Source organism: Haliotis asinina, chromosome 5 (assembly GCF_037392515.1).
Source record: "Haliotis asinina isolate JCU_RB_2024 chromosome 5, JCU_Hal_asi_v2, whole genome shotgun sequence".
In the NCBI taxonomy this organism is placed as follows: domain Eukaryota; kingdom Metazoa; phylum Mollusca; class Gastropoda; order Lepetellida; family Haliotidae; genus Haliotis; species Haliotis asinina.
In genome coordinates this window covers 58,795,604-58,822,867 of record NC_090284.1, presented here as the reverse complement: position 1 = coordinate 58,822,867, position 27,264 = coordinate 58,795,604, and the positions used below count along the sequence as shown (strand labels likewise).

The following is a 27,264-nucleotide window of genomic DNA, read 5'->3' as shown; positions in this document are numbered from 1 at the left end:
GAACATCAGAAATGAAATGATTAGCAGAGGAAGTCCTCAGGTATGCAATGAAACAGTTAGGCAGGAATTACAGAGACTTAACTATGTGAAAAAACGTGGAATACCCTCGCCGTTGATGAAAGATGCACAAAAGGAAAAACGTTTAAACTGGTGTCGGGCTCATGAAAATCAAGATTGGGATAATGTTTTCTTTTCGGATGAAGGTTCTGTTTGGCTTTTCCCTAATTGTGTGAAAATTTGGACCAAAGATACTGTCAAACCTATCTACCAGCGACCAAAACATAGCCCGAAGTTTCACATGTGGGGTGGCATATCGGCTCGCGGAGTGACGCCTTTGTGTGTTTCCACGGGAAACTTGACAAAAGAAAGATATGTTGACATTCTAAATGGTCACCTTCTTCCGACAGCACAAACATTGTATGAAGACGATTGGATTTTCCAGCATGATAATGACCCAAAACACACTGCGCGCTACACAAAACAGTGGTTGTCGGGCGAAAATGTTCAAGTTTTAGACTGGCCCAGTTACAGCCCAGACCTAAACCCAATTGAGAATGTGTGGGGAGTCATGAACGACAGAATAAACCAAAAGGGACTGAGAAATATTGAAGATATGAAGGCCGAGGTGGTCCAATATTGGGATACCCTGTCACACGATTACCTACAAACTTTGATGGGTAGTGTGCCTAGGCGTATTCAGGAATGCATTGCTGAGCGAGGAGGTCTAACAAAGTACTAAAACAAGACTGAGACTGTAAAAGGATGATGTTTTAACATGTTTATGTAAGTAAAACGCCAGAAGTTAATAAACGTAATGAGTTACATGACGCAACATGATTCTCAATAATTTCTGGGAATACTATATGTGATGGATGATCATTGGGTTAATAAAGTCTATGCTAAGTATGGATGGATCAGTGTGCACAGCAGTTTTAAAGGTATTTATCTCCACAGTAAGCAAATTAGTGAATCAGACAAACCAATGACTGATACTGGAGTAACGGTCCATACAGGTAAGCCAAAATTCACAGGGTGATGGGGTAGGCCAGGGTTCAGTTCCCTAAATGGGAACAAAGTGTGAAGTTCATTTCTGGTGTCTCCCGTCGTGATATGGATAGAATATTGGATCAGACAATCCAGTGATCAACAAAATGAGCATCAATCTGTGCAACTGGGAACCGATGACATGTGCCAACCAAGTCAGCTAGCCTGACCACCCAATGCCGTTAGTCGCCTCTTGCGACAAGCAAAGTCGCCTTTTATGGCAAGCATGGATTGCAGAAAGGCCTACTCTACCCCAGGACATTCACGGGTCTATTTATGGCAAGGAACCTTGAGGTAACAAGAAGGTTGTTGAAGATGAGATCTAGCTTTGAGTTGGTTAATGGCCGCCATATCAACATCAAGCAGAATTCGCAATCACATAATCACTGATTCATCAAAAGAAGGGATTAAGGAGAGATCTAACAAGCACTGAAACTACTGTACGTAAAGTTTATGACAGTGTAATCTCTTGAGCTGTCATACAACATGCAACTGGTTTTCTGATTATTTTGCATCAGTCCAGTTCACAAACACAACTTGCTAATTAGACAGATACTCCTGAAATAGATGCAGATCCCACGTATTATGAGTTTTATCTTAACAAAAACACATCAAAGTCAATAAATCCTCCTCCTTAATACTTCAGATTTATTTATGATCCGAAAAACGTACTTCACAGATGGAACTAATGCAATTTCTTTGCAGGAGTCGATTATTTCCTTGAAAAAAATATCCTACTAATGTACTCCTGTTAACAAATACTCCATTAAGGCATAAATGTACCACATGAACACACCATGTTTGACAAATGACCATGCTATATGAGAAATGTATTCCATACAAGGATATATGAAACAATTTTATTATGTGATTGAGCATACATATATGATAACTGGACCATGTGACTCTTACAGAGAGCTAATCAACATCTCTAATGACAGGTTACGAAAACTTCGGAACCAATTATTTGGTTAATTTGTTGAAGTCACTTTGTTTCCATGGAAACAGCATTTCTGCAATATCAAGTGTATGTTTCATTTCTGAGATAAAGACAAAAGAGCGACATGGTATCCTCATGTTGTTCCAAGTCGAGACTGGGAAGGCTCTGTTTCTTCATTTAGGACAGATCAATATTGACTGCCTCTCTCACCAACAAAATCAAATTCTTCTACACAATGGGCTCCTTGGAAAGCAAATGGGAAAAGACTATGTATCTTCTTTCACACAATCAACCAGTTTTACCGGGAATGTAATTAGCAATATGCAGATATTATTATTCAGATGGCGCTAAAATATGGTCTTGCTTGACAGATGGTCTTCGCATTGTCTGCAACCAACTCTACTAATGTCAAGAAGAATCGGTAAACTGGCATTGAATTCATGCCTGCCTAAGGAAGGGAAAGTTTTCCTAAAACTAAATTGACCTCCAAGATTCTTCAAAGAATGTGACTTCAATTATAAGACCTGGTGGTGACTGACCTCCCAACATCTGGTTCCTTTGGCGCCAGTGACCGACTTACTTGACCATCTGTTCAGACAAACATAGATGTCAACCTGGCCCTGGGCAGCCTATTACCATTCAAGCACAGATATCGTTTCAAAACCAGCGCATATTGATTTCAAGACAACACTGAAAAACGTGATCAATTAATACATTTCTTTCACAAAGCCAGATACAGGAAGTGCATCCTCGTGCCAGAATGTCCACAAGATACGCACTCAATCCGATTTTACTTTTTCAGCTTTTGGAAATGTGGTTTGCAAGTTTCAGACAGGTTTGAATACATTGATTACTTCTTAAAGCGGAAATTGTATCTTCTTCATACAAAACCAACTTCCATCACCTTCAGGGCAGCACAAGTTATCAATTTCATTCACACAATTCCATGGCTAACCAGCTTTTGGGCACATTCACAAATCCCAATAAGGAATTTGTCAAATTTACCCATTAGCCCCAAATAAATCAAATCATGAATACTTTAATACCTACCAATTGAGAATGGATTGGAAAGTATGGAAAACTAAACAACTCTTTTGGGTCATGTTTATTGTCTGCACTTCATGATCAATAACTGTAAACCAAGTCACTGTGTTCTGTAATCTGACTGGTTGAAAAACATGATCAAATGGGATTTGATTCCTGGACACTACAACACTATTCACTGCATACTAACATGTAGCAACATCACAAGCAATCGCTTTGTTGTGTCATCAGCAGTGGTGGCGTTATTCAAATCATACTGTGACGTAAAGTCAGAATGACGTCACAAATGAGCAACTCCAGATGCTACCGTGGGAACCAGCTGAAACGTCCAGCTGATGACACTTCACTGCTGTACCTGTACTCAATGTGAATGAGTACATACAGTAAAACCCTTTGGTTTACTTTTTTGTTTATAATGTCGATAAACATCGTGTGCTGGCCAATTTTATCTGATTATTGAGTATTTGAAGCATGGGAATTCATCTGGAACCAATAGTGTAACAGAGTACTGTCGAACCCCGTTTACTCGGACCCCACATATCCGCCTTCTGAGGAATTTTTATGTGAAACGAAACTTACGTTCATTAATTGTACTTGGTTAACTGGACCCCACGCTTCCAGATGTGGGCTGCGAATTTTCAAATCATTCCTATAGATTTCCACTGAAAATGATCCTGTTATCCGGACGGGAAGATATGTGCAACATGCATGTATATGTGTCATGTCACTATCGTTTACCGCAAGACTAGGTGATTTCACTCTTAATCTATTGGAAGGCATTTGGTGTGAATTGGCTAATTAGCCATCAAAACACTAGGGACGAGTGTCACCCGGGTTGTTCATTAGGATTTGGCGGGTGTGGGAACATTTCTCTAGTAACAAAAACACACCTTAAGTAGGATTAAGGTATACTACACCGTAATTGTACTGTATATAACTTATAAATCAACCCCTTCTATCTGTTGCAATGCAAGTTAAAAATAGAATGCCAGATGATCATGTGATCCCATCCAGATGTTTAATTTCTCCAGACAGCATAAGTTCGACACAATGTCATGTTTTTAGGGCATTTAAACTTTTTAAAAAAGTATATGCAATTGGCAAAATAGAGACTTTTTTTCATCAATTTACGTTTTTCATCTAACTTACCACCTGAAGCTCCACGTGCTACATGATTATGTACGAGACAACCTGACGAATGGTAACCTGCATTCCGTCTTCCATGTATTATCGGTACACTCATATGTTATGATGATTCAGTGTCATTACTATTGACTGCTGATTTATTGATATACGTACATGAATGTTTTTTGCATTCATTTAATATTCATATTCATTTAATATTCATTTAATATGATCCAGATCACCTGTTCAAAGACGCTTTGTTTTTTCTAGATCACTGGATGTCAATCTCAAATGGCGTATCATTTTATTAATCTCAGCTCCCTGGGGATCATACAAGTCTTGCAGCCACCATAAGCACTGTGGCTTTCCATCCGTATGAGGTACCCATTCACAGCTGGGTGAACAGGGACAAACAGTCACAGTATTCTGGCCAGTTTACAGTATGTTGCTGCAACAACTGCAACAACAAATGGGTGGAAGAAACAACCCGTGACACAATTCAGGTCTATTATCTAAATGTTTGTCATCTTCAGACTGCAAGGTATCTAAATATCTGTTACTTCATATACTCAATTAGCATCATTTGTTATTGAGATATGTAGTGGGAATGGGTAATTTTCAAGTATTATCATCACAGGGTGTAATGGCAAAAAGAGTAACACATTTTGCTGACTGACAAAAACGGTAACGTGGCATTAGAATTCCTGAACTGATTTATCATATAACTCGCACCTCTACAGAACAAGCTAATCTTTCAAAACAAAAACAAATCAATTACAATAACAGTCCAGTATGCAGTCCTATGTGGAAAACATGCACATTTATTTTCAAGACTGCAGGATAACTCAATTATCAGGAACGATACCAGGAAAATACAAAACTGATTAAGAGAACGTTAATAAAATCATCTCTGACAACAACTGCAAGATGAAACTTCCAATGTAATTACTATTATTATCCTGGCAGAAGAAGGAGCAGTTGGTAAGAAGAGTCAGTGTATCAGGACAGTACCTTCACCATCACAATTACTAATTTCAGGGGTCCTTACATAAAATATGAAAGTCATGTAAAGTAATTGAGTGGGTTTAATTTTATACCGTACTCAGCAACATTCCAGTTCTATGGCAGCGGACTGTGTAACTAATCGTGACTGGACCAGACAATCCAGTTATCAACAGAAGGAGCATCTATCCGCGCACCTAGGAACCGATGACATGTGTGGACCAAGTCAGCAAGCCTGACCCCAGATCCCGTTAGTCGCCTCTTAAAACAAGCCGTCGCCTTTTATGGCAAGCATGGATTGCTGAAGGCCTATTCTACCCCAGACTTTCACAGGTGATGTGATGAAATGATGTAGCAGACTGTACTGTACTGTACTGTACTGTACTGTACTGTACTGTACTGTACTGTTTAATAATTACTTTAATTATAATGATCTTTACGTTTTTGGTTATGTCTTACATTGTATAGTACTATATGAGGCAGGGGTTCAATATTTTTTTTTAAAAGCGACTTTCCACAGGGCAAGTGACTTCAAGAAAGTAACTCGTCCTGACTAATTTTCCATGTGCCCTGATTTTATGACACAACGTTTGATGTTAATGTTTACTGGACTATTTATCGAAGAGTGATATACTTTCAAAGAATGATAGTTTTTAATTACTATTATATTGCGAAATGTAATAGCTACATTATGAGCAGATATGAAATGAAATCCAAGTTTATTTGCAGTTAGAAACCATAAGTGGAAATTATCTAGTAGTCCTCAGACAAGTAAAATACCATTATCTGATTGCCCAAATTGAAAACTGACTTGTCCTGAGCATCGGGCATGTGGATTTTTTAACCCCTGGTGAGGGACGCAATATATGTGTGTTTTTGCATTCTGTATCTGCATAATCCTACATCATTTGTGCATACTAGACAAGAAAATCCAGTCATGGTTTTGACCACCTTCCAAGCATGTTCATTATATAAACTTATTTAAACTGCTATTGCAGTTACTTCAAAATGAGCTGCTCCTCAGATGCAGCTATCAGTTTTCAATTTCAGCTTAGAATACATCTTGTTGCCATGGTCACACAAAAAAGCATCAAGTGTCATAAAATATCTGCTATAATTTGACACAAACACTATTTCCTCTTGAAACCCTGGAAACATCATATCGGTCATAATAAAATTTTCAACCATTTTCAGATTATTAAACTGAATATCTCTGAAGCCTTATGTTTGAGAAAATTAATAAGAAGCCTTTTTTGGCCATTAACTTTCCAGGAGTAAAATACACATCAAAATATCTTAAGCTGAAATGTTGTGCGACAGTGTACCAGGTTTCAACCAGTGAAAGAAACACTTCAGCATGGTGAAAGCTTCAACGCATTTAACAGTGACTGTACATGGGAAATGTGCTCATCTTTGTGTATCGATGGATCAACGTGTGGGTGGGGAAACGCCAAAACATTATAATGAGAATTCAAATAACCAAAAGGAACCAGTACACCACTAGACCAAGCTATGGGCAAAGTTTGTTAAGGAAACTGTGAAGAGGTTTAGAGTTCTGGGCCTAGATTTTCGATGCTCACTTAGCACTAAGATAGTCGTATCTGCCATACATTAACTTTAACGTACGACTATCTTATTAAAAAATCTAAGCCCTGTTCCAGAAAAGACCACTACCACCAATCTCAATTGTTGCCATGGAAACACCAAAAGTATTTTATTCAGAATTCTTAAATTACCAAAAGGCACCAGTACACCACTAGATTAATGTATGTGTCGAGTTTGGTGAAGAAATAGGGAATGGTAATAGAGTTCTGCTCCAAAAATGAGCACTTTCAAACATATCAAAGTCAAACTTGTTGCCATGGAAACGCCAAAAATATCTTATTCAGAATTTCAAAATACCAATAGCACCACTAGACCAACTTCTGTATCACGTTTGCTGAAGAAATAGTGAACGGGTTGAGTTTAGAGTTCTGCTCTGGAAGAGAACACTAGCACCAATTTCAGTTGACCAAAAAGGCAACAGGATACCAGCAGCGCTATCTATATGCCAAGTTTGGTGAAGAAATATTAAACAGTTTTAAAGTTCTCCTCAGGAAAAAATAAATGTGCACGGATAGACACATGGACAGACACACAGATGGACAGAATGCATTTCAATACCCCCTGCAAACTCCATAGTGGGGGAAAGAAAGGTTATACTCAACACACATTAAAGGCATACAAATACCTCCACTATGGTGTACTGAGCATGATGCACATATACACCACCACACTGTGGTGAATATCTATGGTAATTGATGGTGAATATCTACAGATATTCAAAACTACAGTTGGGATTTAACAAAACTTAGCCCTGTACCATACTAAGGCCTGGTAATGACTTGCATCCTGTCAAATCACTTAATACATGCAAAAATATCTTGTTTCACACACGACAAAAAAGTTGATAACATTTGACACATTTCAGAAAAAAGAAATAGAGATCAATAATCTAATATCCCCTCTCCTTTAGCAAGAAACATTCACAGACCAATATATGGCTAAAGATTTGTATTTAGTATTACTGCAGGGCATATAAGAGAAAAAATAATAAAGTAAATATAAAAATAATAATAAAAAACAATAAAGTTAATTTCAACCTTTCATTGATCTCCAACAGTCTTGAAATTATATTTATAAAATAATCAGACAAAATTGAATAATGTATGTATTAGTGTGAAGAAGTATATTCAGAACATGAACGTCAGATTACATTCTTTTAAGAAACACTATGAAACACTATCGACCCAAATATTATATCATCATATGGTACATAATAATGGTAAAAACAAAATGTAACTTGAAGAACAATATTACAGGGCCTTGCTCCACAAAGAGATCGTAGCGCTCTGACTGTCGTAAGTCTATGTTTAAGCATGGGTGTTATGATCATCTTTGCGCTACAATCTCTTTGAGGAACAGGGCCCTGTATCTTTTACCAATGTACTAAAACCAGTGGCATTGTGCAAGTCCACCTACAACCCAGGCAACTGCTACAGCCTCAGTCTGTGACATTATTTTTTACCTTACCTAACACATGAATGTCGCTTTCTGATTGGCTACGCGCTATTCTATTACTTTCAATGTACCCCGCTTACAGGCAATGTATTATTGGTAGTACTTCTTAGCCTCGAATAACATTGAATCATGCATGAGTGAGTTAGTGAGTGAGTGAGTTTAGTTTTACGCCACTCTCAGCAATATTCCAGCTATATGGCAGCGGTCTGTAAATAATCAAGTCTGGACTAGACAATCCAGTGATTAACAACATGAGCATCGATCTGCGCAATTGGGAACCAATGACATGTGTCAACCAAGTCAGCGAGCCTAACCACCCGATCCTGTTAGTTGCCTCTTACGACAAGCATAGTCGCCTCATATGGCAAGCATGGGTTGCTGAAGGTCTATTCTACCCCGGGACCCTTGAGGGTACATGAGCATTTGGCCCCTGAGGGACCAGTGAACAACTTATAATGTGCAAGACACATTTGTGACACATCTTAAGGCAGTAGTCCTAAATGTAGGTTGTACTTATAAACCAGTTATCAGTTCTTCAAGTTTGCTACGAATCGGAGTGGAATAATGAAAGTTAACATCTCTCTCTTTTTCAAACATGAGTAGCTACGAATTTGAGGACAAGTAAAGTGAGACTGACATTAAAATCATGTCAACCAGTCTAAAAAAATACATTTCCAAGTTTGCCTGGAGACTTCACTATGCAATTCTCAGGCATATAATAATTATATTGAATATTACAAAATCAAATGGTTTCTGCTATACACGATTGTTTGCTTATCACAGTTTTATTGTAACTCTGGGTGTGAACAGATGTTGAAATCCATTTCAGTGGACCAATATCACTGGGGAAATTGATATAGCAAGCAGTTGCCAATACATTTCTATAGGCATATATTAACAGCTGTTGCATGTTTTTATGGCAAAGTGAAGCTGTTCTGCATTTGAGTGTTGACAATGTGTTCAAAACCTCATAATGATTCTTTCAGACACCAAGTGTAAGTAAAATATGCTTTTTACACTGACATTTATGAGTTAGTATGATAAACAAGGGCGATAATCCAATAGATATACAACTTCTTTATGACAACAAAACGCAACATTTTGGTGCAGATATTAACACCACCTTCACTTGATCTACACCTAAACACCATATTCAGCCGAAATAAGAAATTGTAAACCCAGAAAAGTATCATCCACTCTTGAAAACATTAATTTCCTTTTTATGATTAAATGAGGAAGTAACTCTACAGGCTAACTAAACAATGTTACGCCAGTTCATCAGATCTACAGCTAGACCTAAGCATGTTCTACCCCTAAAGCATGTGAAATAAAGTATAGTTTTGCAATACCTATGAGATATGAGTGAGTAAATGCCCCTTTAAACGGAGCACCAGCTATACCAGAAGATGAAGGTGTTTAACATCAACTCACAAGCTTGTGTTGGGTAGAGACAAACCAAGAAACTTAATCGAGTGAACCAGGATTGAACCCATGCTAAAAGGTATCTGGTATGCCCAAGGGATGCAGGTCTGCAAGTTGTCCTCGGTGCCATTATACAAATCAACTTTAGCGCTGTGACACACGTAACTCCACATTAAGGTTTGGTAGTTATGATCACCTTAGCTCTAAGATCTTTTTGTACAATGGCAACCAGGGCCTAGATTTTCGAGGCTCTCTCAGTGCCAAGACTGACATAAGTTGATGTTAATGTATGGCACTTGCGACTATCTTAGCGCTAAGAGAGCTGCAAAAATCTAGTCCCAGATCTGAAGCCTACAAAGATTCACTATGCAGATTTTCTCTACCTCAATGTGTAGAGTCCGGTGCAGACAATCCAGCGATCAACAGCATGAACATCAACTAACAGGATGAGATACAATGTCATGTGTTAACCAAGTCAGCGAGGTTGACACTCGATCTTGCTTGTTGCTTATTTCAAGATGCATGGGGTGCTGAAGACCAACTCTAACCTGGATCTTCATGGGACAGTTTTCCAAAGGAGTATCATAAGTTTAAGCATGAGGATGTGTACTTATTGCACCTTTGATCTTTTAGTAAATCATCCTAGCTCTGAATACCTTTGGTGAAATAGCCATGTACCAGTGACAATGATGAAAAAGTGCCCTTTACTGCAGGATGAAGTCCTCTCAGTACCTTTGATCTGATAGTGTAGCATCCTAGCATTGGATATATGTGGCTGAAGTGACCCTGTACCTGTGACAATGATGAATCTGAAACCTATTGTTCATGGAGGAGAGAAGATTGTTCCAACATGTTGAGTGACTGCTCAGAAATGGAGGGCCATTGATTTTTGCATGACTGAGCAACACAGACCCCACTGCAATCTGAAGCAATGTTCCACAGATCTCTATTCTTTCCGAATATACACCAAAACAAATAGTAAATGCATAACTTATAAGGATGCAGGGGTAGATACCATTGGTCAAATCCAGCTGGGTGATGTACAAAATAACCTTAGCACTAAGACTACCTTAAGTCGTTTTTTAATTCAGTAGTTACCGTTGCCTTGGCGCTAAAATCACTTTGTATGACATTCTGGTCTAGGCTACTGCCGTCAGATGCATCATAAACAAATATGTAATATACACAAATGTGACAGTTTGGCGGAATGAACATGTTCCTCAGAGACATGGGTAGCATTAGAAAGACACTTAGTAACTCATGCAGAGCACAAGCTTCAAGTAGCATCCCAGTTGATTTCAACAGTAAATACCAAATATTAAAATTATGTCTTCAGTATATCTTCAGTTGGTTCATAAACTGGATCAAAATAACCTCTTCGTTTTTGATCCATCACTTCACACAGTGTAACTATGTGGGGATTCGAACCAGAGTCTTTGGTATGACGAGCAAACACTTTGACCACCAGGCCACCATACTGCCCATGAACTGCTCAGAAGGATCTCAAGCTCTGAGAACTTATGACATCTCTATTGTCAAAACTCACTTTCGGATGACTTGCTGCAGTAAATCAAATTGTCAGACATGACTCACAGCCATGAATTCAACAAACCAAGAGTTGGTCTTGACGACGATGTGAACTCTTGTGTCACTTATACTGTAATCTCGTCTCCATCATATTATTCCTCTCATCCATCTCACCCCCAAATGAGGGTTATCTGTGCCCTATCCCCTTCATCTCACAGCAATGTCTGTACCCATTGGCCAGCAGCTGCCTCGTCTCCACCTACGGCATTAATGGACATCTACCCATCCATCCTCTCACATACAAATCGTATCCTTCACTCTTCAAACACAATTCCCTGCTCATCTCATTTATCTCAGAACTGCCTTTTGGATGACACTCACAACATTTCTTGTCTCAAATCACTCATTTCTCAAAATTCACTTTCAAGATCCAGATTGTTGTATTCACGACCCCAATGACATATACATGTACATTAGAGATGATAATTGGCCAATCAGCGTCAGCATGACAGTACACTCCATCATTTTTTCAGCACAACTACCTGAATCAAGTCCACCAAATTCTAAAAATACTACCCTTTTGATAACCCAGTACTTAGGCATCAAACATGCATATTTATCTCTTGACTTCACAACAGACCTTTCCTTAATGTGATATACACACTCTAGGACATACAAGGTCTTTTTCACTACTTCTGAAACAGAAATTCTTTATTCACATCTCACTACAAAATCCACCAAGGGCTAAGTTATGTTTCACTCAAATCAATAACACTGTCTGCAAAATACCATAAAAGAAGTTCAAAAATACTGACCAAAGTTTCTTAACTATCATACAAATATGTCACTAGTCACTGCTGAGGTGAAATATGTTGATTTCAAACTGTTTTGGTACTTCTTCTTAAAGTCCTCCAATATTCTTCTCCAATGTTTATCAATAATCAGTCGATATTTAGTTAATGATCATTCATCTCTAAATCTTCATCGAGCCCAAATAGCAATGTCCTTCCATCCAACCTAAAAATCAGTTTATGTACCACAGTACCTTACCTATTTATAATATCATAAATCTTCCAATTCATCTTGGAACCAGTGACAGAAGCTATTTAATGAAAACTTTAACACCTGACCCCATTCTCTTCAGTCAGTCATACTACATTCATTGATAAGCAGCCTATTAAGTATTAATATCATGTCAATGCCACAGTCTTGGTTAAATATTGAAATAGATGGCACTGGACTAAAATGCAAAACAGGTTATTATGAATACATCACTAACAGCCTGTGATGACAGCAGCAACTGACCTCCAATACCACTAGCACCACTCACAAGATAATTTGCATAAAGTGCCTGTTTCACAAGCGCAGTATTCTGGCCTTTCAATAGCATCACAAGTCACTAGTACTCATAATGATGCATAAAAATAGACTAATTTCACCTGAGCAAATAATATGTTCACCATGAAGAATGTTGCTTGGGCCATGCAAGTACAGCAACATTTCAAGGGCTGTAATATACACCCTTGTCATGATGCCAACACCAGCAAATATGAATTATGTACATATTTAGCTGACGACTAAAAAACACATGACAGGAACAATAATCGATACCTCGTGTTCACTATTCCTCACCAATACCAGCCACTGGGATGAATTCCTAACATAGATGATTTTCATGCATAATTCATGGTACCTGATAAACACAGACAATCGAACCTCTAATAACCCTCCCATTAATGTGCAGCTTACTGTAGCATAATAAAAAGTAATTGGCATGCACACATGACGATGTTGGAACTGTGCTGTGTAGCACCTTAATTGTCATGGATTCAGGACTTAACATTGCAATCAGCCTTGAAAACCATAATTTATTCCCCTTTGCACTTCGTATGCATCTGCATCAGCCACATCAATGACAATAAACTAAATCTACGATGGGTTTTGTTCCAGTTATGACTCAGGTCACCTCTGCTTCTGGTTATGTTGCATGAAACTGCAAAATCTTGACAATCATGATAAATCCTTGCATTACACACACAAGTGGTTTTGTAGCCTGAAACTGCAGCAACTTTACCAGTAAGATAAATTCTTACATCACATACAAAGGTGATTTTGTTGCATGAAACTGCAGCAACTTGAGTAGTGAGGTAAATATCCTTGTATCATACATGTAGGTGGTTTTTGCATGTCACTGCAGCAACTTGATAAATCCTCGAGTCACACATGTAGGTGATTTTGTTGCACGAACCTGCAGCAACTTGAGCAGTGAGATAAATCCTTGTATCATACATGTAGGTGGTTTTGTTGCATGTCACTGCAGCTTCTTCACCAGTGAGATAAATCCTTGTATCACACATGCATATGGTTTTGTAGCATGAAATTGCAGCATCTTGACCAGTGAGATAAACCTTCCATCACACACATAGGTGGTTTTGTTGCATGAAACTGTACCATCTTGCAACATAAGAGGTAAATCCTAGTATCACACTCTCATGTGGGCTAGCAACACACAACTCAACAACCATCTTGACCAATAACATAAGTCTTCATTTAACACCCTTTGATGTTTCCTAGCATATACCTGCAGCATCTTGACCAATGAAGATGCCACAAAAGAGATGTCAATATTTTCTCAGATCTTTCTCACCTTCTCCTGCCATGAGAATATCATTCTGCAAATGTTGGTTACTAAATACACACATCCTGCACATAGTCACATAGGGAATAGCAAAGAGACTACCATGATTACCACTGCCACAAAATGAGAAGTTACAATTACAACCGCAGATCAATACTTCTTGTACCTGCACAATAATAATGTTAAGCTGAAAGTGATATGGTGGTATATTAAATAATAATAACAGGACACTTTGTAATGTTCATATATCCATTACTAATTGTATGCTTACAACATGCAGTAAGAAAAGAGGTCTTCAGTTGTGTCCCTGAAAGAGTCAAGTGTGTAGAGTCTCTCCGCTCTTGTGGCAGGCTGTATTACACACATGGTTAGTATAATGGTGTTGAGTGTAATAGTGTAATAGTGTAATAGTGTAATAGTGTAATAGTGTAATAGTGTAATAGTGTAATAGAGTATTAGTGTAATAGTGTAAAAGAGTAATAGTATAATAGTGAAATAGTGTAATAGAGTAATAGTGTAATAGTGTAATAGAGTAATAGTGTAATAGAGTAATAGTGTAATAGTATAAATAGTGTAATAGTGTAACAGAGTAATAGTGTAATAGAGTAATAGTGTAATAGAGTAATAGTGTAATAGTATAATAGTGTCATAGAGTAATAGTGTAATAGTGTAATAGAGTAATAGTGCAATAGTGTAATAGTGTAATAGTGTAATAGTGTAATAGAGTAATAGTGTAATAGTGTAATAGAGTAATAGTGTAATAGAGTGATAGTGTAATAGTGTGATAGTGTAATAGAGTAATAGAGTAATAGTGTAATAGTGTAATAGAGTAATAGTGCAATAGTGTAATAGTGTAATAGAGTAATAGTGTAATAGTGTAATAGAGTAATAGTGTAATAGTGTAATAGAGTAATAGAGTAATAGTGTAATAGAGTAATAGTGTAATAGAGTAATAGAGTGATAGTGTAATAGTGTAATAGTGTAATAGAGTAATAATATAATAGTATAATAGTGTAATAGTGTTGGCACACATTATTATAGATAATCATTGCAAATAGGTGGATTTCAGTAACGTTTATGTTTCTAGTATGTAGGGATTGTAAATGATCCCTTTTTTCTATCTGTGTCTGCAACGTTCATGTCCAGCAATACCCTTACATGTGGTGCCAGTGCCTTGTTAACTCCCACTCTTGAAAAGCCTACACAAAGATAATCAATGCATCTGAGTCACAGTCTACAGCTGTCTTCATTCCCATACATTACCAAAGACACTGAAAGTCTTGGCACTTACAGGGACAGAACTCACATACCTACTAGCTCTGGAGCTTCATCTAGATTTTAACGCTTTTTGGAGAAGTCCATATATTTGGGCTAGTAAACATTACAGAGGTTTCATCTTGAATCCACTTAAAGAAGAAAAATTAAACAAATTTGTTATCTTGTTAACTGGTTGATAAATTCTCATGAGAGAGAGAAGAGGGGAGGAAGAGGGGGAGGGAGAGAGAGAGGGAGAGAGAGAGAGAGAGAGAGGGAGGGGGGGGGGGGGTCCAGTGCCCCAAAACTTTTCCTTAATGTTAGGAACTTTCACTATAAATGTCAACTCTTCTTTACATCAAGTTCTTTATCCAAATTCTTTATACATACATCCCAATTCACAATCAGTAGTTACAATCATTAAAAAACTATTCATCAAAATTTGCACTTCACCAGGTAGATTTCTTAACATGAGCAAGTTGTATTCAGCCTAAGAGCCTCAAAGACATTGTGGATGATTTTATTACCATCTTCCAGCATTGTCACCTTGGTGATTGATAAGTACCTTTCCCTGTAACCAAGACACTAAGGCAGTGCTCTATAATCTTTCATGTCTCATGGGATAATAACGATGTGAATTGTGTCAAAGCTCAAACAAAGATTGGTTGTATTATCGACTTTTCCAGATCCCACGCTCAAACGTTTTCCTTAACCTTCAGGCAACTTAGCATAAAACATGTCACAATGAAACATGCATCACATTCTTATAACAAATCAATCTTCAAAAACATTTGAGTGAACTATATGCTTGTCTCAAACAGTATCCAACTCATGACATGTGATATTGTTCATAGGTTTTGCAAGCAATTTAAAAGGCAATGAAGTGTCACAACTGTTGCTTTGCAGATCTGGCTAAACTGAATAGTATTTATGAAAGTTCATGTTGAGATATATGAGTAAGTGAGTGACTTTGAATCTTTTAGCAATATTTCAGCAATGTCACAGCGGGGGACACCAGAAATGGTCTTCTCACATAATACCCATGTGGGGAATCAAACCCAGGTCTGAGTTCTGACCTGGCCACACATTTGTGATAATGGTATGAAAGTGTTCCGAATTCTTGCACCACAATTCCTATACAAAAAAACTTGCTCTGAATTCATATCTTGCAACACACATACATTACTAGTACAAAACTGTTGGTCCACAATATAGACTTGCCATGGAGAGATGTAGCAAAATGTAATCCGATTTAGGTCAACACAAGGCATATCCTTAGAAATCAAAATGAAGAAAGCAACCAAATTCAAGATCATTCAAACGAACTGCACATCATGTTAGTTCTATTTTCATTGTTAAACATCAACATACCTTTGATCTTGAAACAGAACCCAGTGTGGTCAATCTTGATGTGTTCGCCACTTACACAAGCACTGCGGTGGAGCTCACAGTGGCTTGGGTACCAGTTGTTGTCAGACCCACAAACAGGCTTGTAATGACCCTGACAGCCTTCAATGCCAAGACACACACAGACTTTGTCATGACACATGCGACCAACTCGGCAATCAGAATTTGACTGACAGAGAGCTGAAACAAGTAACGACACATAGGATGTCATGAGGAAAGAATTAATAAGTACATTCAGTCCTTATGTTTAACACAGGATCCAGACAGGATCAGAAGTAGAAACAGGCTGAATAGTTATTTTTCATTTTCTTGTTTTGTTTGATCCGTAACACAATACTGAACAATACTCCAGATTTCAGCAATAAGGGAAAATGCTTCACTCACTTGAGTATGGACCACACAATTCAGCGCTTAACAAAATAAGAACACTTTTACACTATTGGGATGCAATGAAATCCACAGGGTGACAGGTTGATGTGGTAGGAAAGTCAGAAGGCAACAGGTCTCAAGGGCAGTATATACACTCACCTAGAGGCTTCGACTGGATGTATGTCTTCTCTTCCTTGACTGGTTTCTTCCCTGAGGGTGTCACCATAGTCATCTTACCATCAACCAGATCAGGGGGAGGCGGGTTGGGACTGGTTTTCAGATCGGGCTTGGTCTTAGCATACTCCTTCAGGTAAGCAGGATTCATCAGGTCCTTCTTTACAGAATGTGCATTGACATCCGGGAATGTGTTCACTACCTTCTCCTTGGATACTTCCTTCTGCTCAGCCAGTTGCTTCTCATCAACATGCTTCTCAATGGGTGCAATCGCCATGTCGTTGCCATAGCTGCGGAAAGTCGTTCCCTTCTGGACAGGAGCAGTGTCATCATGCACCATGTTGACTTCAGCCTTGGGAGCTTCAGTTTTGGCATTCATTTCATCGATCTCCTTATAATCCTTTTCCTCCTCATCTTCATCAATGTCTTCTGCAGAGTCTGCATAGTCCTCCTCAAAGGAGTCCAGATCATCTTCTTCCTCCTCATCTTCAATATCATCATAGTCCTTACTGTAATCGTTCACATCTTCCTCATCATCCACAAATTTGTTGTAGTCAGCATCATACTTAGAGTCCCATCCTTTCTCCTCTGAGGGATTGTACAGATGTGGCTGCTGGTGTTTAGGTAGAGGCTTAACACTCTCACCCTTTGCCTTGAAAGGGGTGGGTGCTGCAACAGAGTCTTTGGGCTTCACAGCCTTTCCTGCAGGATCCGTGATCTTGCTGTGTTGGTTATCTGCCACATGGTTTTCTGACTTTTTGGAATCCTGGTTGTCTTCTCCGAACCACTGACTCCAGTCCTCGTCCCACCAATTCTTCACAGCCTTTTTCTGTCAACATTAAATACATACATGAAATTTGCTCTCAATCGTATTAGTAAAAATCCTAAAATACACATGTAGAGCTTGGGGTGAAATTATGTCACTTAAACGTATTTCAAACTCTTGTGAGCAACTTTCTTTCTAAAGGCATCTCATGCCTATGTAACACCTTGAATGACAAAAATGTCTACAATACTTGAAACAGAACTCAATGGACGTGATCTTGAACGGTCGTAAAATTGCTGATGTGTTTTTGAGCAATATTCAACCTCTCATTCATTTTGGCATGATCTTGGATTGTTGATACACTGTACGTCAATTCAGTGAAAATTACATGGAAGAAAATTCATATTCTTATTCTGTTATATTTATATTCATAACCTAAAAATATTCATACTATCAATTACTTTCAGAAAAGAAAGTTCAGAAATAAAGTTCAGATACTTCTGAGGCATTTATCAAAATAAAGGAAAATTCATTCTCGTCTCCTAGAATAGTATTCTTTCTTTTGTGTATGGTGTTTAGGAGCATGATTCCAGAGCTTGACGTGAACATTTGTATGGGCAACAATGTTTTACTAAAAATGCATAATCTGATATTTCTTGATTTAAATAGCCACTAAATGCCTGGCATGGAAAACATAATTTGAACAGGCTGTTACAGTCTGTCCTGATTCAAACTTCTGAGGAGATATCATTATGCAATATCTAATTGATTCTACTCACAAGGTCACTTAACAAATGGACAACCTTTCCCTGTGACAATAAAATTTATTGCAACAAAATGTTCTGATATTTTTTCCCTATCCATCCTATTATAAAAGTCTTTTTAACCAAGATGTAATGATCTTGAGATTGGAACTGATAATGTAGAGAAATTAGACAAAACATTCAAAGTCATTAGCTACTGGCTTCTCTTGCAAATACTTTTTCTAAATCATTACTGGATTCCGCCATACAAACAAATTCCATCAGAGGAAGTGCCTGAGAGAAAATTGAATTAAGACAAGTGATGATTTAAAAATGTGAATGGCCACAAGAAAATGAACATATTTTTCAAGAGGTTCGTCATGAGGGGTCTTGCTGCTTGCATCAGTGAATGATGAACTTATTTTTATAGGCACTGAACAAATTTGAACTAAATTTCAACTTCGAAGGAATGTAATTGAGAAAGAGAATAAGATGGGTATAACAATTTGAAATGTGTTCCATTCAAAACATGTCAATGTAACGTGGGAGGTGTCAGTGAGTTTGATTTTCATCACTTTTAATGAATATTACAGCAATATCACGATGGGGACACCAGAATGGGTTTCATACACTGCACCTATGTGGGGAATCGAACCCGGGTCTTCGGTATGATGAGCCATCACTTTATCCAAATTTGAGAGAGAAAATGAACTGGATACAATGCCAATTTGAACAGTTCGGGTTTATGTCACTTTTAACAATATTCCACAACATCACAGTGGTGGACACCAGAAATGGGCCCCACACATTGCACCCATGTGGGGAATCAAACTCAGACCTTCAGCATGATGAGCAAACACTAAACGACAAGGCTACCCCATTACCCCTTATCAGGTTTGAAAGAACAAAGTGGGAACCCACAAGCATGGCTGTGAGGATGAATTCAGACTCTACACTGAAATCACGGGATTCTTGCATGTCCAAAACATGCAACTTAGCCATCAAAGTGTCATGAAATTATCTAAAACTAAACACAAAATAGAATAGACAGCATTTATGTTTTCATTAGCCTATAAGAAATAATGAATGTCTATACGTTCTCATGGGTCAAGCAGACACTGGTTGACTGACTGTTGTGAAGGAATGATTTACAAGAAAACTTCTTCAAACTTTCCACTGCTAAACCATCACTGATGTTATGGTGGGCACCTGGTATGTGAAGCAGGTTTCATCTTTTCTGAGAAAGGTTAACCACACAGAAAGTATTCAGAGATCAAGTCAAGTTCTGAATTATGGCTGTACTCATATGATTCCATGCTGTTTTCTGTGAACAACTGACTAGCCCTTGCATGTGTTGGCGACGCTGACATTGGTGGAGCAAGATGTTGCTTTTTTGGAACACCTGGGGTCATCACTGTTAAATAGTAAGTCATAAACCCATGGGCCTAGATTTTCGGAGCTCACTCTGCCAATGTTAATGTATGGCACTTAAGGCTATCTTAGGGCTAAGGGAGCTTCGAAATTCTCGTTCCTGATGTTGCTGGAAATTCACCAAGGACTATTTGTACAGGTTTCTAATTACTGAATGACTTTGTTGCTTCAAATCATATATAAAAGGTGTTACATTTAAGTAGTGTGCAACCAAAACTAATCACTATAAGTCAGGTTTTTGTTTACTAATGTTTCCAAGTGCAATCTACATAGAGCAAACCATTTTGCCCATATATTCTGGTAGACAGATACTTTTCTATTATCCATTTTAATAATGTTCAAGTCTCCTTAGCAACGGAATGGATGGATGATCGAGGTACACTATTATTCCTGTAACAACATCAGAGACTCATCTCAAGCAGTTGTGACCTGAAATCTACCATGTCTGCATTGGAAGCTAGCTACACTCAATCTGTGTGTTATGTCTGTCTGCAGTAATAGCCTCTGGAATTGGGTGTTACATATCAAAGGAGCGACTATCTTGCTTCAGTATAAATCACTGTCAGGTAATGGTCTTCATCTCCTCTCCCTAGTCAATGTTGCATGTCCTGACATCATCGAACAGGATCATGCATCTTTAACAATGGAAGTCTAAGTACAGACAATAGCTGTAAGTTGTATATCTGACTATGTACACTAATACATGAGTGTGTGGGTAAGGCGGTAGGTGGGTTGAGTAGTTAAGTGAGTGGTCAACAAAATAAGTAAGTAAATGAGTGAGTGAGTGAGTGAGTGAATGAGTGAGTGAATGAGAGAGAGAGAGAGAGAGAGAGAGAGAGAGACATTGCTCTGAACAGTATTCAGATACATCAATGCATGTCAGTCTACAGCAGAAGAAAAACCCAAAAGATATTGGGCTCACATGATTATGAAAACCACAAGTCCATAGTTCTGGTCCTGGGAACCCTAGAAGCAAACAGTGAAACCAGGACTGGAATCCATGACAACATGTTTCTAGCACACCCACACCTGAATCCAACCCAGTCAGCAAACTGTCTGCAAAAATTAAACCTCTGATAAGAACTCATGCTATATCCACACTGTCTTCAGGATGAGTTATAACTACAAAATTGTCCACAAATTTTACCTAGTTAAGTGATCGAAAGAATGAGCACCCAAATAAGACAATGACACAAAGTGAAGCTGTTCACACAATGAGTATGTGACAGACCTATTCTCACAGGCACCCGAAAGCCTCTTAGCTCAACCACTGCTTCCATTAATTCAAGGGCAAATGTTGGAATGCTGCTAGTTAGTCACATAGCCAGACAGGCACCTGGGTCGATGGACCTGCACTTAGTATAGTTAGAGGACAATTACAGGCTTGCTTCCACAGAAACACAACAAGAACAGATACAATTTGACCTGAGACACTGAAGTGCCCATTATGATCCATACAGCGGCATTATTCACCTACAAATATTGATACATAAGTGATATCTATGACAAGGTTATCTCGTGGGATTCACAAACAACACTGCCAGACACTGCACTGACTTACATTTTCCCAGTGAATGAGCACAGTGAGCTATAGGGTTGCAGACTGAAAAACAGAGGTAGCTAAAACAAGACCTTGAAAACAAATGATAACTGTAGCTGGTAACTACATTTACCAACACTCCATCTAAAGCCTCTACTCAGGTGAAATACAATCACCTTAATTTGTTTTGACATTTCCACATAAGCAATGGAAGTAGAGCCCCAAGGATGACTACAGTCATATAATTACAGGACGTTAATGGGATATTTCAGTCTCAGTTCGTGCAGCTTCATTTTCAACATGTTATTGTCTTACTCTGTGTTGTACTAGCCAAGATAAAGTCACCAGATTTCCATTTGATTAAAATGTCAGTATTTACAGCAACTAGTACTTTGCTGTCTTGACAAAAGAGCTTTACGATGACAGAAGTCTATTCATGTTCAAAATGTCTAAAAAGGGGAAAAATATGGGTTTTACATATCTTCATTGTGGATGGTTTCAAGATTGACAAACAATATTAAGAAGAATATTTATAATGAGCCTTTGCAGGCTTCATATCCTGTTAGAGTACAATCTGATTATTATTACCCCAGATAACCCTAGCTGCCTGTTGGATTAATAGTCTCATGACTGATTGCATCAGTTTCTCATTTTCTGTTGGGTGAAGACAGGCAATTTTGAACAAACTCATGGGTCTAAGGTGAGTCCACATATATCACATGTATATCACTATGGGGCAGGACTGAGGTCCTACAAATTATCAAGCATCAAGCAACCACAGATGGTTACCCATCCAAGGACTCTCCACACCCAAAGTTGCTTAATTCAACTGATCTATGACCTGAGTTCTGTGCACAGGACCACACACCACCAGAAGTACAGTGACATTCATGTGCAATAAGATTTTGTTTTCTAAATTGATGAGAAATATTAAAATGTTCACATTTCTAAATTGTATGATCTAAACCAAAATGGTATGTAATTTATTTACAACAATACTACTCCTATGAAATAGATGTATTTAAGTGTACATAATACGCCATTTGGTCACATTTGTTTTAAATCAGAGTACCAAACTTGTTAAAAATACATAAAAGATAGACAAAAGACATACTCATTGAGCATTATTGAAACATAGTCCACTAGGTGATCTATGATCTAAAAGCATAGAAAACAATTAACTTATCCCATTTACAAAAGAACAAACCATTTGTCTCCTTAAAAGTCATGTTAAATATAAAACATGCACAAAGTCCTAAATATCAGAACTATAGGCCTTTATGCCTGTATAACATTTCTTTCAAAGGCCCCTTTAAGTGATACTATACAAGGGCTTGTTAATGAGTATGTGATACAAAGTTATATCCCCTATGGCAGGTGCCTTTCAGGGCCTCAAGAGCAACAGTTACTGTTATTAACAGTCAACGTAAGCCCAGATCCTTAACCATGTACATGGGCCAAATGCCTGTGATGGGCACTCAATGAGAACTATTACTACCATCCTGTTCCCTGGTCGAGGCATCAGACAATGTAAACATCACCCTCGGCACAGATTAATTCATCAATGGTCACTAATTTCCACAGTTGATGTTCGGACATTGGTTCTTAGAGTGGATTAATGCAGTGGCCAGGGTATGGAGTATGGCACCTCATTTATTAAGGCTAACTGATCTTAAAGTTTTCACCCGTCAAACTTTACACTGATTACACGATGCCATTTAGAAAGTGGTCAAATGCAACATATGTCATATTTGGGATTTCACTTTCTTAGTAAAGTACAAATTCTAGTACTTTTTTCGGTTGAGTCCCATCCGGGATTCGAACCCGCACCCTCAGAGTCAGGCACCTAATCGCCAGCACACAAAGTCAGCTGCCTAGCCCGCTCAGCCACCGCGACTCCCACAAAAATGAAAGTCGGACAACTGGTAGTCTAGACTGCGTACTTGGTGTACTCCTCTGATGAGTGTAAATTGGCATGGCTCCCACGGCCGAAAGCTATGATTACACGATGCCATTTAGAAAGTGGTCAAATGCAATATATGTCATATTTTGGGATTTCTAGAATTTGTACTTTACTAAGAAAGTGAAATCCCAAATATGACATATGTTGCATTTGACCACTTTCTAAATGGCATCGTGTAATCATAGCTTTCGGCCGTGGGAGCCGTGCCCTGAAATCCCAAATATGACATATGTTGCATTTGACCACTTTCTAAATGGCATCGTGTAATCATAGCTTTCGGCCGTGGGAGCCGTGCCGTGAAATCCCAAATATGACATATGTTGCAAACTGTACACTGTTTCTTTGTTACCATAATCTGTACAACCTCTTGTGTGCAAGAGATCAAAGCAGGAGCAACCTATGAATTCATTGTAAATGTTTGTGTAAATAAAAACGTTCAGTTAATCAAAGGACAAAAATTGATGGACAAGATCTATTCATCATGTTCAGTAACTGAACAACAGTGATCATCATTACATAATTCTGATGTAAGTGCTTGAACATCATCACCATAAATCCTGTATTTGTGACTACAGCAACACTGAATTTCCGAGTTTTTCCCTCTTTTGACATGGAAATAGCTGAAGACTAAAGGTGCCATTTTGGGTACAACCAGTTGTGTACAGTCAACAGCTATGAAAATGGCAGTTGAAAATCTGGAGTTTCATTTAAATGTGACCGCGGTGACATGTATGTACAGGTTTTACGGCAGTGATATAATAGAGGTCGAATTTTCGTAAGAGTTATCTATTATAAGGACCAGGCATGCATTCAATAGCACTACACAAAACTGCAACATCTGCTATTCATCTACTACTGAATGCCCTCAACATCAGAATACAAAACATATTTCTAAGGATTTCACCTTTGATACCATGCATGTAAAACAACTCTTTAAGTCAAAAATACATTGGGTTCAGTTTGCGTCCCATAGTACAGTAAGATGTGATTTCACCTTTGATACCATGCATGTAAAACAACTCTTTAAGTCAAAAATACATTGGGTTCAGTTTGCGTCCCATAGTACAGTAAGATGCAGAGAGTGGTACTTAGCAATGTTGCAATGTTATCATGGGCCCATGTAATGATAGTCTGTGTAAACTGCAGTAATTCTCTTCACGTAATACATTGCAGCAATAAAACCATGAGGCAGAAGCAAGGACTGCACATAATCATGATCTAACTCATGTCTCTACACGGAGGCCAGTTGCCGGCAGCCTGCTCCAGCCCATACCACAGTTTTCATCGGACAATTTCTTTATTGATTTTTCAGCAAGAGATTATCTCTGAGAAAAACGACAATAACAATATGCCACGAAATCAATGGCTGCCTTCTCCGAACAACAAATGGTCAATTTATCCTGTTTTCTCTTTAAACTGAAAAGTAAGCACACTTGAGGATTCATTAAAGTCTTTGATAAATGCAACAGTCAAAAATTGATCAAACCCTGCTCTAATAGCCATGATTGCATGTCTAACATTTGAAAAAATATTTTCAGAATCATCCATTTGTTTCACAACTTTACCATTTCAAAGCAGAACAAACATTATTATGAAACACTCACAACAGTTGTTTCGTAACCATAGCAACAAATGCAATATCAATCTGTGAATAGATCACAAAAGTTGTGTCACATCGACATCACTGACAGTAGAAAGAACACAAAGATCTGGGTTTATATTCCTTCAGTGTTCAAAATCTGCGATTCTGTAGCTCACCTTTCCATTTGTGTCAGAAAGTCAATAGTGAGTGAGTGAGTTAGGTTTTGAGTTGAGTTTTACACTGCTTTTAGCAATATTCTGGCAATATTAAGGCAGACACACCAGAATTGGGCTTCACATTGTGTAGTCATATGGGGAATCAAACACTGGCCATCAGCATGATGAGCAAACACTTTAACCACTAAGCTACCCTGCCTACCCCTGATAGTCAGTAAATATATTTGAAACAGGAATAAATCTTCCATTTAAATACTGCTTGGTTCCACAATATTCGCATCCAGTATACTTATTTAGGAAATCTTAAAATGAAATGTTTCTTTGCTGTTCCAACTTTAAAAAATGCAATGGGACCAAAATAGAGGGCAAACAACTTGGATTAAAAAGATTTTATTTTCAAAGGTTTGAAAATTACATGATTTTGTAACTTACATGGATACCAAAAGGTCAGTTTTCATCAGATTCTAATCATTTGTTGAAATGGCCACAAATTCATTTCTAAAATAAATACTTTATAAATTTTAATACTATATCATTGTAAGCCAGGTACATCTTTGACATCTTCACGAAAAACATTTGTGTTTATCTGAGTGATTCTCAAAAAAAAGTCTTCCTGGTAAAGAAACAATTTCTGAATAACTAATGGAAAGACATGATGTTTCCAATACAGACATTAAAAAAATCACTCTTTTCACAACTCGATCTGTTACTGGCAAAATCCATGGGTAATACTTTCTAAACGCTTGGAGAAATACAGTGATAATGGTTTCACTTTTTAGCATTTGTATGAGATGATTTGTGTGCTCTTGCTCCGTAGGTGTTCTGGTGTTATTTTCACCCTTGGGGAAAGCCTGTAAATGTCTCGCTGCTTTCATTTATAATGCACAAAAAATCTATCAAACGATCCAGCTTCTGAATTGAAGGTAACGTGCGAAAGTGAGTTGTCTGTGTGAGCATTCTTTCGCTCTGGCTTAAGCAATATTCCAGCAGTATCACCAGAAACAGTACTCACTCACTATGGGCAATGACCCAAGTGCTTTCACATGATACAGAGTTACTGAGTGAGTATGTATGGTTTTATGCCCCTTTCAGCAATATTCTAGCAATATCCTAACTGGAGAGTGCAGAAATGGGTTTCACACTTTGTACCCATGTGGAGAGCCAAACCTGAGCCTTGATTGTGATGACCCAATGCTTTAACCACTAGGCTATCAAATCGCCCCATGATAAAAATAATGTTGGGGGTAAAGTACAGTAACTACAGAACGGCCTGAAACATCTTAATGACTAATTGTTGGTTTACACCAATCAGATGGCTCAAGCACTGTTATCAAAGAGATGGTATGGTAGCCATGTGATTAAAGCATTTGCTCTTCATGACAAAGATCTGGGTTCGATTCCCCATGGCAGTACAACACTGAAACCCCATTCCAGTATACCCACCATGACACTGAAGCCTAAAACCACACTCACTCACTAAATCTTGTCAACATTTAAATAAACATGTCTTTGCCAAACAAATCATTCTCTGTCTGAATGAACAACAGCCTATACTTTTCACTGGGGAACCCATTATTCAACTGCAGGTACTTTAGCATGCGGAGCATGAACTGTATCTTACTCTGCAATGGAGCATTGAATACACTTCATCAAGAATGTTCTGGGATGTTGCCATAACCCTTGCTGTGGGTGTGGAAGCTGTCTGTTTGTGTTTCAACCTGTTTCAAGCTGTGACTGCACTGCTTTTCTCACAGTACTACAATCAATATTTCAACATGTTTTAGGAAAGAGAATAACACTGCCATTGCTTTTCTTTTGGAGTTGACTACTCATACTTAAATCTTTTAAAAGATGGCAGGTTGCTATAGCCATTGCTCTTCTATGAGTGACAAATGTTTGTACTAATTTTGACTATGTTCAACGGTTCATAAACTACAAGAATTTTGATGGGACACTTTTAACAGAGTGACTAGTCTTCATATTGACCCTAATTTCAATGTCATCTGTATCTCTGATGGTGAAAATAGTGTCGCAAGAACTGAATGAAACCTAGTAGA

General features: G+C 38.1%; 1 protein-coding gene across 2 annotated transcripts in view; it reads right to left on the bottom strand.

The window, feature by feature from the left end:
* The window catches only part of LOC137284937 (follistatin-related protein 5-like), a 106,467-nt gene that overhangs the window by 23,915 nt on the left and 55,288 nt on the right, over positions 1 to 27,264 (bottom strand). For both annotated transcript variants that reach the window (XM_067817006.1, XM_067817008.1), the window contains exons 3-4: positions 16,992 to 17,835; positions 16,428 to 16,643 (exon numbers count right to left, since the gene is read on the bottom strand). In XM_067817006.1, coding sequence (XP_067673107.1) covers positions 16,428 to 16,643; positions 16,992 to 17,835 — 1,060 coding nt within the window. The remainder of the gene's footprint in view (positions 1 to 16,427; positions 16,644 to 16,991; positions 17,836 to 27,264) is intronic.